The 13,607-nt window shown below is 39.2% G+C and overlaps 1 protein-coding gene across 1 annotated transcript in view; it reads right to left on the bottom strand.

The window, feature by feature from the left end:
• LOC104538676 (sodium-dependent noradrenaline transporter) overlaps positions 1-12,036 on the bottom strand; it is a 42,785-nt gene extending 30,749 nt beyond the window's left edge. Inside the window, exons 1-2 of the mRNA XM_010181961.1 lie at positions 11,910-12,036; positions 8,030-8,267 (exon numbers count right to left, since the gene is read on the bottom strand). Coding sequence (XP_010180263.1) covers positions 8,030-8,267; positions 11,910-11,997 — 326 coding nt within the window. The 5' untranslated portion in view covers positions 11,998-12,036. The remainder of the gene's footprint in view (positions 1-8,029; positions 8,268-11,909) is intronic.
• Positions 12,037-13,607: the final 1,571 nt, after the last annotated feature.

Here is a 13,607-nt window from a genome sequence, read left to right as displayed (position 1 = left end):
TCAGCAGGTCTACTCACTCCAGCTCTGCTGGACACTACGTTGTCTTTTGCCAACACCTTTGTTGCCTGGAGTTTTTTGTTTCCCAAGATGTTTCAGCTCCCTCTTGCGTTGGAGAATGGAGCTGTGTAATGGACTTCAAGCTAGATTTTGGCAATCACATACAGAAAAGTAATTTGCCAGTGACACCCTGGCCGGAATATAATAAATTATTGCTTGTACCGAATGAAATTATATCTATTTTTGAATCATAATAATCCTGAAAATATATGTGTTCACTAGGAGTAAGCTCTTCATTCACTGAGAATGTTAATCTCAACTCACTGAAGTCTCTACCCAGCTTTATTTATTCTCCCATTAACTTAATCCTGGCCTCCTCTGCTATTTATGCCACAATTCAGCACATTCAAGTCTGCACAGCATTCTGAAGAAAGAGATTTTCAAAATCTGCCTTTAAACCCATTATATTGAGATTTGCAGATAGAATGGAAACACTTGAATTTTACCCCTCCATAGATGTAATGAATACTGAAATGCTGACAAAAGTGTATTGTTTGGGTACATGGCAAAGCAGTTGGAACACCTGTGTTCCCAACTGCCTCAGCCCTTGGCAAAGTAAATGGTGCTTCAGTCAACATTGTGAATGGGCCATGTACCGCCCTACACAGGAGGGACATGGAAGAAAAGCCTCAGCCTCTCCAAAGAAGGTGCTGAGGTCTCATGAAGCTTTACTGGAGACCTGCACGGAAGAAGTTGCCATTAGAAAGAAAACCATACCAATAGGCCCATGCACCACAAACTGCAAACCACATACACGTTTAAACAAATGTATGTGCACTCTGTGGCTTGACATTTGTAATGCTGGGTCCTTTACACAATAAGGTTAAGTTTGTAACATTTTCATGGATTAATGCTAGGTGTGATAGTTTTGGACAAGCAAACACTTCCCCTATGGAAGCAACACATAAAACTCTAGTGGTGATACAATGTCAGTACGGTGTTGTAGAGAAAATTTGATGAGAAACAGGTGAATACAAATAAATCACAGAATCTCAGGAGTTGGAAGGGACCTCGAAAGCTCATCCAGACCAACCCCCACCTGCCAGAGCAGGATCACCCAGACCAGGTCACACAGGAACACGTCCAGGTGGGTTTTGAATGTCTGCACAGAAGGAGACTCCACAACCTCTCTGGGCAGCCTGGGCCATGCTCTGGCACCCTCACACTGACAAAGTTTGGCCTCATCTTCAGCTTGAACCTCCTGTGCTCCAGCTTGGGACCATTGCCCCTTGTCCTGGCATTGGACATCCCAGAGCAGAGCCTGGCTCCTTCCTCCTGACACTTGCCCTTTCCAAATTGATCCCCATGAATGAGGTCACCCCTCAGTCTCCTCTGCTCCAAGAGCCCCACCTCCCTCAGCCGCTCCTCATAAGGGAGATGCTCCACTCCCTCCCTCATCTTTGTGGCTCTGCTGGACTCTTTCAAGCAGTTCCTGTCCTTCTTGAACTGAGGGCCCAGAACCGAACACAATATTCCAGGTGTGGTCTGAGCAGGGCAGAGCAGAGGGGCAGGAGAACCTCTCTGCCCTACAACCACCCCTTCTTATACACCCCATGATGGTGTTGGCCTTCTTGGCCCCAAGGGCACATTGCTGGCTCATGGTCACCCTGCTGTCCACCAGGACCCTCAAGTCCCTTTCTGCTGTGCTGCTCCCCAGCAGGTCAGTCCCCAGCCTATGGGATATGGGGTTGTTCTTCCCCAGATGCAAGACCCTACACTTGCCCTTGTTGAATTTCATTAAATTTTTCCCCACCCAACTCTCCAGCCCATCCAGGTCTCACTGAATAGCAGCACAGCCTTCTGGAGTGTCAGCCAATTCTCCCAGTTTTGTGTTGTCAGCAAACCTGCTGACAGTGCGCCCTGTTCCCTCATCCAGGTCATTGAAGAATATATTGAATAGTACTGATCCTAGTACCGACCCCTGGGAGACTCCACTAGATACAGGCCTCCAACTGGACTCTGTCCCATTGAGCACAAATGGGTGTTTAGTTGTATGTGATACCTTTATCGGCTTGGCTTTGAGCAATAGGTGCAGGTAGGGACGTTCACAGAGAAAGGATCTGTTTCTGCTTGCCAGGATTTCAAATGCAAGGTAATATAGGGGAAGTGCTGCAGCACTGCCCTCAGCTGCTATAGTTACTGCTCAGAGCCTGGCACCCCTACCAAACTTCATAGGATTCAGTAAGTAAAGATGAGCAATTAGATTTCCCCCTACAAGTTAGCACAAAGCAAGCCAATTGCATGCAGTGTAATCTGCAGCTCCTGATATTTGCAATATCTCATAAACTCCCCCTGCAAATTTAAATTGACAAAGTAGTTATTCTCCCAGTCTTCTGGACTTGCTATGCAAGGGAGTGTTGTGGTTTAGGAATCATTTCCATAAAACTGTCCAAAGCCTAAGAACATGTGTACACACTTATATGGATTGACTTCCACTGTACTCGCCTATAATTTCTGTTCTTTTTGTTCAAGTAAATGGTTCACAAATGTGAAGATGCAAACATACGTGCAAAGTAAATTTCAAAGCTGTGGAATAGCTGTTTTTGGTTTATGCACATAAATACCTGTGCCAGAAATTTCTGTGCACTGACTCAAAAAGAGAAAGATTGAGTTACTTAGTGAGTCCTGAAAAAGTCAACACCATCAAAAAGTAAATATACAATGTGTAGGGATGCAAATATGTTAGTATCAGACTGTGGATGTGCAAACAATGCACCCAAACACTTCCTAAATATGCCTGTGTAGTTAATATAGAATTGATGTCTAAAGCAGCTTGCTTATTACTATTTCAGCAATGTGGCCATAAATTTCCCACATAAAGTCTTTAATAATGTACCTGATTCTAAGACCACTGAAACTGGAGTTATTCTGTTACACTCAGGGGATTTTCTAAGGGTGAAGGTACAGAACCTGGCCAGAATTACTGTTAAGTCTTTGATTGTGTGATCTCTATGAAGGTAAACAAACGACTGCTACCCAAGTTCAAATCTGTCAGAAACATCTGACAACTTTCCCTTCAATTAAGGTTCTAAAGATGAGTAGGTCTAGATGTCTAGATATGCCCTTAATTTCTTGTTGCTTACAAACTCTCTGATTAGTTTATAAGGTACAAATGTTGCATAAAGAAACCTTTTAAAAAAGCTTCAGTTGTATTCAGTGGAGGTTTGTTGTCCAGGAAACTGGTGTATCATTGAGAACTGCTGGTCCTGTTTAACATGCATGAGGTTAGAGTCTTGTCTTACCAGATGTGATTTGCAGAATATGGGACCATCCACACTCATTAGTTCTTGTTGTCTGATTCAGATTTTATAAGAATTTATAAGCAGAATTGCTCATGCTTACTTTTGAAATGATTTTTTTTTCTCTTTTGGGAGAGGTTTCTTCACAATTGTTTTATGGGGATAGGTTTCTGCCTCTTCCTTTGGAGTACATAGTGTTGATCACTCCATTTGACATGTTGTGCAACTATGTGGATCCTTTGGTCTGTGACAATATTTCCTGTGAAGACTTGTAACCCAAACCTATTAGTCTATAAAAGTAACCTCTGTTGTATAGGGTGAGGGATTTTTCCAGATGTTCTTGGTTCACACACCCCTCATAAATTTATGTTCATAAATATAATAGACACAGACTGCTGTGACTGAACACTGTCTTTATTCCTTGTCCTTAGGTAGCTTTTTGCAATTACTCACATCTGGGCAGTCTAGTGAATTCTGTGGGTTTCCTTTACTGAATCTGGCATGAAAATTTCCCTTTAAAGATGTATTTTATTCCTTACACAGAAAGAATGGATTACAGCTCTGAGAAAAAGTACTCTCAGAAGAAAATAGCTGTAGCTCAAATATATTTGTTTACACTATCACTGTTTTCTTTAAAAAACTGCCAAGATTTGTTTCTACAGTAGATCATTATTTTTTACAGGCATAGTACTTCATGGGAAGTACCATACCAAACTGGCATTTGTTTAATTGTCAGCATAAATGAAACCAAGATGCTAACAAACTTTTCCCAGACACAAGAATGGAGAGAACAAATATAAAGCATGCCTGTATTCAAATGAAGTAAATAGGAGTGATATGGAGTAGACAGTTTCTAATGAAGTATTTTAACATATGTTGAAAGGGTGTGTTTAATTCCAAACCACTAAAGAGGGAAGTAATTAATGTGTGTCTCCAAAGAAATGTGGAATTGACATTTGGTTCCTAACTGGGTATCTTTTATGACTGACTATTACTAGCAAAAGGGCACTGGTTGTTAAACGATTTTGGAGTGCTTGCTTTGCTAGATTTGCACTGTACAAATACTTTATAATTTATTTTAACCATTTGTGATGAAGTATTGCAGCGGTCCCATTCCATCCTGTATTCCTGTTGCAATCTCTTTGATGTCAGTGGCACTTTGGCCTGAATTAAGCCTGAATGACTGAAAACAGACTTAGTAAAATGAAACACTCTAGAAAGCCCAAGCGTAATACCACTTCAACCTGAATTACTGCCCAACTCTTAAGGCCTGAAAACAAAAGCCAAACATGTTTGTCATAGTCTGCCTGTCACTGCCTTGGCATGGAAATTGCAATTTGAAGTGATTTCTTCCAAGTCTGAGGCTTAGAGTTTTCTCCCTGCTTTCCCTCTCCACCAAACACAGGACAGCTGAAAGATCTGGCCTAGATTCTTAGCAAGTTTTTCCTTCTCTCACTCAATGTAAGTGGTGAGAATCAGCGTATTTCTGTTGAACTGAGAGGTGTCCTTCTTGAAGTATTAGATGAACTGTCACATCACAGTACTCTTTCTACATTTTATTCCTGTGGTGGTGGACACAGTCAGCTCTGACTTTCTGGAAGTACCTCTTTTCAGTCATTCTCCAACTGCAAAATAGATGTTTGGTGTTCTAGTCTCCCTCTTTCCAGTTTAGCCTGCTCACCAGAAGGCAAAAGTTTGCATATGTTCTTGATGTAAATATACAACCTAGAGAACCAAGCTCAAGCTGTACCACTTCCCATGTCGTCTTGAGGCTGAAGACTTAAGTGTTTGGGCATTTAGTATCCTTAACAAGTTTCCTGTAAGCTGCAGTGCATCCCAGCAGCAAGCTCTTGTTATGCCTGTTACTGTGGCTGAAAGCGTGGCTCCAGATACTCCAGACTAGATGGTTTCCTGTATGCCTTGGTAGTACTGAGGAGAATAATGGAACTTTTATTTCACTTTCACTGATAAAATCACCCCCTTTCTATGATGTTTTTACAGTGAGCACCAGTGCTATTACTGGTTTCAATCCCTGTTTTAATAATGCCAATTATCATACCTTGTTAGTGCAGAAACTAGGCTTCCATAGGTATCCAAGTGGAGCTTGAGTGGTATAGTTTGATTTCCCTCTGGTATAAAAGTAGCTGCTCTATTTCCTTGTTTCTCTATATAACTGATCAAAACTCAGAATCTGAAATCTGCCATATTAAATCTATTGCTCCCAAAGTAATTGTTTCTGTTATTGCTAATATCCTGTAGCACTGGATAGCAGTACAAACCTTAAGAAAGTAAGCATGATTATTGAATTTGGAAGTCAGTATCTTCACGATGCTGTTACTGAAAAACTCTTACTCTACAGCACTGAGGAAGGATCAATTAGCTATCCAGTTGATAATTTGAGATTTCTGGCTGTAAGGAACAGATTGACCTGACACAAACTGTCAGGAACTGTAGTTCTCCTCTGGCAAAGATTTGTTGATTAAAAGTGACTAATGGCTAACTACCAGGAAGAATCAGGTGTGATTCCTACACAAACACTTGGGGCAAGTTCAGTAGTCATTCAAGAAGTAGTGTAATATGTTGTAAGGATACTCAATATTCTTAAAGGAATATTCAGCCTTTACTTGAAGGGGTTTTTAGAGGGAAGGTAGCCAGTAAAGACCATTACTTGAACTATTACTTAACAGTACGCTGCATCCAAAAATGGTGCATCATTTTGAAAACCCAATGTACTGATGCAAATTTAACATCACATCATCATTTCTATTTCCTGACACTGTCGTACATAATATGAAACTTTACAATCAGAAGATTCAGCTCTTCCTGTTGTAAAAAGACCTTGGGAATGTGTTAGGTTATTTGATATAAGAGAATAAACACCTTTCTGAATTAGGCTGTCTCTTTATTAGGTTGGATCTGAATACACTAAAACTTTGCACAAGTTTGGGCCCACAGCTGGATTTGATGAACTAATTCAAATACTGGATAATGTCCCTCGTAATTCCCTGTTTTTACAGCTGCAGATACAAATGTTATAAATTGTTACCTGAGTGATTATTCTTCTCATTTTTGCAATATAATCCAGTTGCAAATTATTACAGGGCCTGGGGACTTAATTACTGCTCCAAAATTCAGGGATCAAAGCCTAATGAAATGTCAAATTCTGTCTTTATTCTTACCTTCTGAAAATGGCACTTTGAATCTATTTCCTGCTAAGGAAAGAACCCTAATATTTCAAGTTTCAGTGTACAGACAGAAAATGAAATAAATAAATAAATTGAGCTGTTACCCAGATCAGTGGAACTAAATAAAAACATTGTGAATAGATTCTACCACTACCTCACCCACTACAAATTCAAAATCATACCCCAACCATGATATGATAACAGAAAACACATAGAACTGTTTTAAATCATAAAGGAAAGCAAGACTATAGGGATTGTATTTTGCTTTACAAAGGCTTAGGTACAAGAAAATTATACAGAAAACCATTTTTTAAAATGCTATTTGCATTAAAATTCTGCAGTAATGCAGTTCTTCATTTGAAGATGCTGAATGTATAATTTCTTACAGTTCACTTCAAAGTCAGCTTCTTTAACTGACTGCATGCGTATATAGCCTTTTTCTATAAATTATCTCTTTATGTTTGTGTTACAAACACATATATTGTCTTTGTAAGAGCAGCAGATTTCCTTGCTGTCATTATTTTCTATTGTAGTTAGCTCCTTTGAAGTCAACCTCCCTTATTGTTTTTCAAAGCACTGAGTTTAGTTTACCCAAGCCCCTGCCAACAGTTTGTGCATCACTACTGATCTTTCACTGTGCTGTCTGCAGAGGAGAAATAGCAGTTGCAAATGTTTCACAGACTTCAAGATCCATACCGCAGCCAGGCATGCTATAACACACACACTAGGTTATTTCTGCTAACAGCAGGGTAGGACTCGCTGCTTGGCATGTGTATGCCCCGAGATCCTTCCATTCCCAACACAGAAATATTAATTATCCAGATTAATTCAACAGCTGATTCAGTTAGCCTGATGCCTAGCCCCCTTTCTTTGTTCTAATCAAATCCCATTTTCCCTTGGAGACCCATACTGCAATTATTTATACACAGATTAGTATCTTTGTTTTATAGTTCAGTTGTTAATTCATATACCTTTTTGATTCCAGGTGTTAGATTTGAGTGTGCCTTTGGCTGTTTCGGCCTATATTGCAGAATGCTCTTTTGCTTAGGAATCAGAAAAAGCCTTTCTTTCTACAACTGTGGCACTCTCCTCCCTGCTCAGTGCTTCATTTCACTTCATGGAGCTACTGAAGCAGCAGAGCCAACAAAAGTTTGCTCTGAGATATTTTGGAAGTGGAGAAACAGGCCAAGCCTGCTGGACAAATCATTTTAAAGCCAGCTCAGTTTGACATGCAGTGGTCTGTGTCAGAATATTGCTGTGTCTCCTTGCCCTGGCAAAGTTGATGCAAGCAAAAAAGGAACATCAGGGAAGATTTGTGTTTTGTCCAGTTCCATATTGTTCAGTGGCAAATACTGCATTTGTACTGGAAAAACCAAAGCTTTCAGAGGCAAGAGTCTTAATCCCACAGGAATACAGATCAACATCACAACTGCAAAACTTAGTCTTACGCTTATTTTAGAGGCTGGATGCTAAGCTATCTTACCTTCTGGAGGAAACATTCTTGGACATAGAATTTTGAATAAATAGCAAAGTCAGGTCAACACTTACTCATAAAATTCAGCTGCAGGAGTGAGCTTGTACTTTGAGTATTTGGTACCATTGCCAAGCACTGATGCATTGAAGAGTTTGGGATCTGTACAGTTTGGGCTGTTCCAGCTGTTATCGCAGTTTGTCCAGGGAAGCTCAAATGTGAATGATGAAAATAGATAATACAGAGACCAAGCTATGATAACGTTGTAGTAGAAACCCACGTAAAGAGCTATGAGTATCACTGCATAGCCTACACCTAAAGACAAAGGAAAACTACATTATACATTGCATTTCACATGCAACAGTATATGCAAACACTGTAGTTAAACTCAGCCATAAAGGGCTGCAAATTCATATTTAGATCTTCAGACCAGTAAAAGGAATCTTTGACATTTGCATACATACATGTGGACACAGTGTCACTGACCTTAAAACAAAAGATTATGTTAATGATTTTGGAAAATGTTTTTTTAGCAAATCTAGTTGCTTGCCAGAAAAATAAATTAAGCAGTGCAATGTCAAAATTTGCTCTGGTTTCACTCTGTTGCTGATTTGCTTCCAATGTAGAAGATTGCAAGCCCACATTAGGACTGAAACTCACTTCATCTTCATGTCAGAGCTCTTGGTAACTTTTCTTGGAAAAGTAAAATTCAAGACCGAAGTGAAGTTTCCCTATGCCTTGTGCTCCTACCCTGAGCTAGTTTGGAACAGACACTGATTCCTCTCCTGTTTCTTTCCCATTGATACTCTCCAGGTTTACTTCTGTCAGCTTGTAACTACATCTAAAACATGCATGAAGCAGTCTGTGCTGTTCCACTGAGGGGCTCAAGTTCTTGGGCATGCCAGTAAGTCTTAGTGAATATCAAGCCTGGGGCTAAACTGTGTGTGGACCTTCAAACCAATTCGTTATTCCCCCAGGATTACAGAATCCCCACTGTAAGCAATCTCTTTTGACTTTGAACATTTGTTTCGTATTTTTTGCTTATGGTGAAATGTGCTTGGAAGGTGCCTTTAGTAAGAGAGTCTCAGAGAGCGTGTGTTCTACTCATGAAAATGGCCATTTTCCAATGGCTTGGGAGGAAGCCTTGGTATTAATGTTAGAGCAGAAGTTTGTTGCCAGAATTGTTCAGGAAGCTTGCTTTACTTTCGCTTGTATCATTCTTCCTTTATGTGAAGAGCTGCATTTTTATCTGAATCCTACCCCAAAGCTGTATGTATTAGAACTTCTAATTTTCTTCAGTTTAGTTTTTTGGAGATACTGCATTGGAAGCTAGCAGTTGGAAATCATTAGGGTTCCATATTTCCTGATAAAGCAAGGAAGTAGCACACGCTTTCAGTATTAATCCTTGGCTTAAAATTTTGCATAAGGAACAGATGCTGACCCTGAAGGAGTTGGCAGTTCTAAGACTACTGCATATACTCTTTGCTTTTCAGGAGGCTTTTAATACATTGACCAGTTTGCTCATCCCTAACATTAGGGAAAAGATTGTAAAAGAAAAGAAGAAACTATATCTTCAAATCCTTGGTGCTTAAACAAATCCAGTACATTAACACTCAAACTTCAGTAATACATTTTGATCAATATAAGGGTGTCAGGAAAGAATCACTCAAGGGGCTAATTCTTAAGTATTAATGTGAAAGTTAAAACACTAAGTACACATAATGTATGTTACACTGAAATTGGAGGATTCCTGTTTAAAAAAAGGTTTCCTGAAATTCTTTCAATTCAGGACTACAATGATAGATATTTAATAGCAAGATTAAAAAATACTGGATCAAATGTATCTTAAATGTCACTCCTCTGAAATCAGAAGAATGTTCAGGAATTAATTTGCTCTCTTGTTTCTAGGTCTAGGTTTTCCTATAAATACTGCTGCACCACCCACGCTCTAAAATATATCTTGTAAAATGCAGAGATGAAAACAGACTGTGTTGCAAAAGTTACAGGATATATTTTTAATTGCATGCATTATGAAAGCCTCTCATTAGAAGCAGAGTCCTTAGAGATCATAGTAATAAGAGTCATAGCTAAAATTAGTACTACTGTTCACTTCAAAAAGCTGTTACAAATCTGTGTAGACTATGTACTTTTCATTTGACTATGAGATTTGAGTTATCCCAGAAACAACTCAAAAGCATTAGCAGTAAAATATATTTGTATGTTATTAGAAGGTGTGGTCAGAACTTTAAAAGTACTGAGTTTATACTTTTATAAAGTATACAAAGTTTACACTTTGTATTGCCGTGCAAATACAATTCAATGCTTATTGCTCCTCGAGAAGCAAATAACTTATGCTATTCTATGTCCTAGTAATAAGAACACTTAAAAATCAACAGTAATGTATGTTTAGTCCACCTTGAAAATGTCAGCTTAAAACACAGCTGGAACGTCAACAAAGACCTTACACGAAATAAATTCTGTTCTCCTTTCACAACATCTTTTCAATCATGATAGATAGATAGATTCAAACAGATAAGAGTACCTCTGAGCACAGTGGTTCAAACACTTTTAGATCCTTAAGGCCTAAATTTGCAGTTAGGTTTTCAAAATCCTCATTGCCATCCAAAGGTATTAACTGATAGCAGCAGGAATTTGGATTGAGTAAGGGTCTTTAGGTTCCTGGGCACTGGGATGAATTTTGTCTCCCATGAAAGGATTAGAGAAGGGCTATGTACATCTATATGAATTAATTTTAAAATTTTGTGACACGTATTTTATTAGCTTGCATATTTATTTTTTATTCTATGTCTAGTTTTGCTGTGAGTTTGGGTTTAGATTAATAAGAAAAAACCCCACAGTTTCTGCAGCACTAGCCTCCTTGAAGAGGAAAGCTGTATTTTGAGAAAGAAGAGTAATATTTACTCAGTGTACCCTACATCCAAGCACCGGATCCACCAAGTTTGGATTCCTATTGTTAAGCTTCTCAGCTTTTGTCAGTCATGGGATGAACGTGATCTGAATTTTAAGCTTCTAAGATGAGCTGAGCTTGAGTGGATATCATTTTCGATAGCTCTGTGTTGAAAAGGCTTAGGCTTTTACAGAAAAATTCTAGATATAATCTGGTATAGATATAAGGGAACTTAAAATTTTTGCTGGTAAGCAAAAGATCTCTTTATGCCTGATCAATGCCAAACACCCTGATCACTATCCAAACACATAACCATGGCTATTTCTCCCTTGCAGAATGGTTGCAACTTGGAGTACAAGACAACACTCCACAGCCTCACTCAGTGATGCCGGAGAGTTAACCTTAGTGGAAAATACTCAGTATTAATGGTCAGGTTTTAGTAACTGCTTTTCAATGCTAGATTTGAAAACCACTTTACGAAGTCTATCAGAATCATTGCTTCCATTTCATAGGCAAGAAAACTGAGGTACAAAGCCACAGAAAACTCTTGTGTTGTTACAAGGCTGCACTACCTTCACAACTCCATTTTAGTGTTTTAGCCACTGTAGTGTGCTGACTTTTGTAGAGAAAGCTCCACATAGTAAACTGAAGGGAGTCAGTGGGTATGTTAGTCACTGGGAGAGACAGGGCTGAACTAACCTGGATGGGATTCAGTATTTCCTAATGTTTGCATTGCCAGTCTCTCCCTCCACCTAGATACCCAGTTCCTCCCACTCCCCAACATGCAGGGGAAAGGGAGGGCAGGGCTGAACTGCATGTGCTCACTGCTCTCCATTGCACACCTTAGTAATAACCCTGAAGATTATTTCTGTGACTTTTCCCATTTTGTGCTCCACCTGTGATAACAAAAGGCTTCTGACTTCAAGGGCTGGGGAAAGGTCAGCAAATACCATGCTGTCTGTGGAAAGATAAGAGACCTTTACTTTGTTTGTGATCACAAGCGTGTGGCACCCTCGTGGTACCATTTAAGTGAGCACAGGGACACTTACCTTTGAAAACTGGACAGATTTTCCACACAGTGGCAGCCCCTTCTCGGTTGTACTGTCCCAGTGCTAATTCCATATAGAACAGGGGCATTCCAGCGATGATTAGGAAGAGGATATAGGGAATAAGAAAAGCACCTGCAAAGAGAATAATTAGACATTGTAGTCTATGTTTTGGTTACACTTTGCTTTCTCTGTTGCTTACTATTACTGGCTAAAGGCAAAGCCACTGCCTTCAGAAAGTAGAAAGGAAATACCAGGAACGAAGACCTCATCTTCTCTTGTCCCATCCCTGAATTTTTTTAAGGTCTCAGAGACAAAGCCCCTGCAAAAAGCTGTAGAGCATGGCTCCTGGATCCCCCTTATGTTCCCCTCTGCTTTTTGGCCTCAAAGGGAAAAAATGTGTCCCTGCAGATTAATCCTTAACTGAAAAAGAAATTATGCTGAACACACTTGCAGAGCTAAAAGAGAAAGGGACTTGTTAAGCTTTTTTTTCGTGTAACATGTTCAAAAGGGAGTATGGAGGCCAGCAACAGAACAAAAAAATGTCATGTGTGTTCCAGTAAGTGCAGTTTAAATCATACTGTGTAAGGTGTCTGCAGGACGCTTTGGCTTGAAAACAAATCCCTACTCGTCAGTCATATGGAATCTGGGCTTAAATGGCATTTTTCTGGTTTTTGCTATAATAATTTCCCATATTTAAATGTGTTAGAAAACGCATTCTTTCTCCAAACTACTGGCACTCATTGCCATTAATATAGAGTTTGTACTAGAATTAGTCTGGTTTCACTGCTGGGCCCAAGTACATAATCTTTATATTGCAGCAGGACAGTGCTGGGGCTGCTTGCACCTTCCTGGAACACATAATTTTACTTGATTGAGGCTTCTCTTATGAGTTCATGCCACAGAAAATGTCACCTGCTGAAAAGTCCTGATGTGTCAGTGCTACTATCATAAAAAGTATTGCCAACTGAAATACAAAATAATCATCAAATGTAGAAACTATCTGAAACTTTCATAGCTACTTTATATGATCCAGGTCACAGAAAGATGACTCTCTCAATACATGGCTACATATGATACTATAGAACATTTATAGTTGGCATCATGTTTGATAACTAGATGAACTGTCACTCCTCTGCTTTGTGGTACCTGTAAAGTATAGGTTTTTCTTTTATTGCACAGCTTACTTGGTCCAGAACAGTTTAATTAATGTAAAATTTGTATTAAAAATTTGTCAAAACAATCTAAACATAGAGTAACTACATATTCTGAATGACTGACTGCTCTCCTTAGGAGTTACCTATGAAAAAGAAACTAGTTTGTGAAAATCATGGTTAAGTTGTTCAGCAAAAGAAAAAAGAAAAACAGCTGCTGTTGTCTATTTCTCCCAATAGCAAGTAGTAGGAACTTCTGCAAACCTTTAAAATCAGCTGTACTGGTTTAGTAAGTTTAAAACTTCTCTTGCAAAAGTAAGTCTGTACTGCTTCTAAATACACAAACTTACAAAAGGCATGTGTGCTCTATAAAAGTACAAAACCATGACTGTAGCTATCTAAAACATGTCAGTAAGCACTGAACTGTGTACTGTGTTCTGAAAGTATCGTTGTGTTTATAAAAGTCTGAAAAATTGTTCCTTTACCTTTCATGTTTTCTTTCCACAGATATTACTTGTATGAAATGCCTCACACGACGGGTCAGAGA

This window comes from Mesitornis unicolor, unplaced genomic scaffold (genome assembly GCF_000695765.1).
Source record: "Mesitornis unicolor isolate BGI_N332 unplaced genomic scaffold, ASM69576v1 scaffold24623, whole genome shotgun sequence".
In the NCBI taxonomy this organism is placed as follows: Eukaryota; Metazoa; Chordata; class Aves; order Mesitornithiformes; family Mesitornithidae; genus Mesitornis; species Mesitornis unicolor.
The sequence above is the reverse complement of the archived record's forward strand: the minus strand, read 5'-3'. Positions and strand labels throughout refer to the sequence as shown.